Below are 771 nucleotides of genomic sequence, written 5' to 3'. Positions count from 1 at the left end.
GCTCATTTTAGTAGGACATAGAAGTTAAAACATAGATTATTGGAATAGCTCATAATATGCTTGACCCTTAATAATATTACGTTTAGACATTGATTCTGCAGCTCGTTACAATTATAAGCTAACAAAATGGTTGCAAACTTCACCCAGAAATAAATATCCAGGATAAATAAAGCAATTTAGCCATAGAAGCGTACATACCAGTCATATGAAACAGAGATAGCAGGTATACCATTGAAAAAAGCCTCGCGAGCTCCTGCTACAGTGCCCGAGTAAACACTAGAAAGGGAAATACTTAGTACAGCCATGGGAAAAACACTTTCTTAACGGAGTTAAAAACTCCTGAAGCAACAATAGTTGTTATCTAAGTTTCTTTGCAAATTATAATTTTGTGCATCTCAAATTGCAGGGAGTTAATGATCATATGGAGTAAATTACATCTACTAGGCATCTTTCAGTTAGATCAATTGCAATCAAATGGAAAATGCCAATTTTAAGAAGGGATTTGAAAACTGCCTCCGAGTCATCCTCACTTGGTTGGCAAAGATGAATGATTTGCAGCTGAGAGCCCATTAGATTGAATAAAAGTGTGCAGTTTGGGAAGAGAAGAGTGTTACATACATGTGATAGCCACAGTTGCTACCCTTGTTTATGCCACTGACTACCTGTGTAAATGGATACAATAAAGAAAAATATGGACGATGATGATAGCTTACAATTTACAAACAACAACAAAGGTCTGAAATGAGAAGGGAGAGGGTGACCAACCAGATC

At 36.6% G+C, this 771-nt stretch overlaps 1 protein-coding gene across 1 annotated transcript in view; it reads right to left on the bottom strand.

Moving 5' to 3' along the window:
• The window catches only part of LOC107488538 (uncharacterized), a 2691-nt gene that overhangs the window by 1408 nt on the left and 512 nt on the right, over positions 1 to 771 (bottom strand). The window contains exons 3-6 of the mRNA XM_052262019.1: positions 766 to 771; positions 619 to 662; positions 195 to 276; position 1 (exon numbers count right to left, since the gene is read on the bottom strand). The exon at position 1 is cut by the window's left edge and continues 158 nt beyond it; the exon at positions 766 to 771 is cut by the window's right edge and continues 89 nt beyond it. Of these exons, the coding sequence (XP_052117979.1) occupies position 1; positions 195 to 276; positions 619 to 662; positions 766 to 771 (133 nt within the window). The remainder of the gene's footprint in view (positions 2 to 194; positions 277 to 618; positions 663 to 765) is intronic.

This window comes from Arachis duranensis, chromosome 5 (genome assembly GCF_000817695.3).
Source record: "Arachis duranensis cultivar V14167 chromosome 5, aradu.V14167.gnm2.J7QH, whole genome shotgun sequence".
Classification (NCBI taxonomy): domain Eukaryota; kingdom Viridiplantae; phylum Streptophyta; class Magnoliopsida; order Fabales; family Fabaceae; genus Arachis; species Arachis duranensis.
Note: the sequence above shows the minus strand (reverse complement) of the source record. Positions and strands in the feature narration are given on the sequence as shown.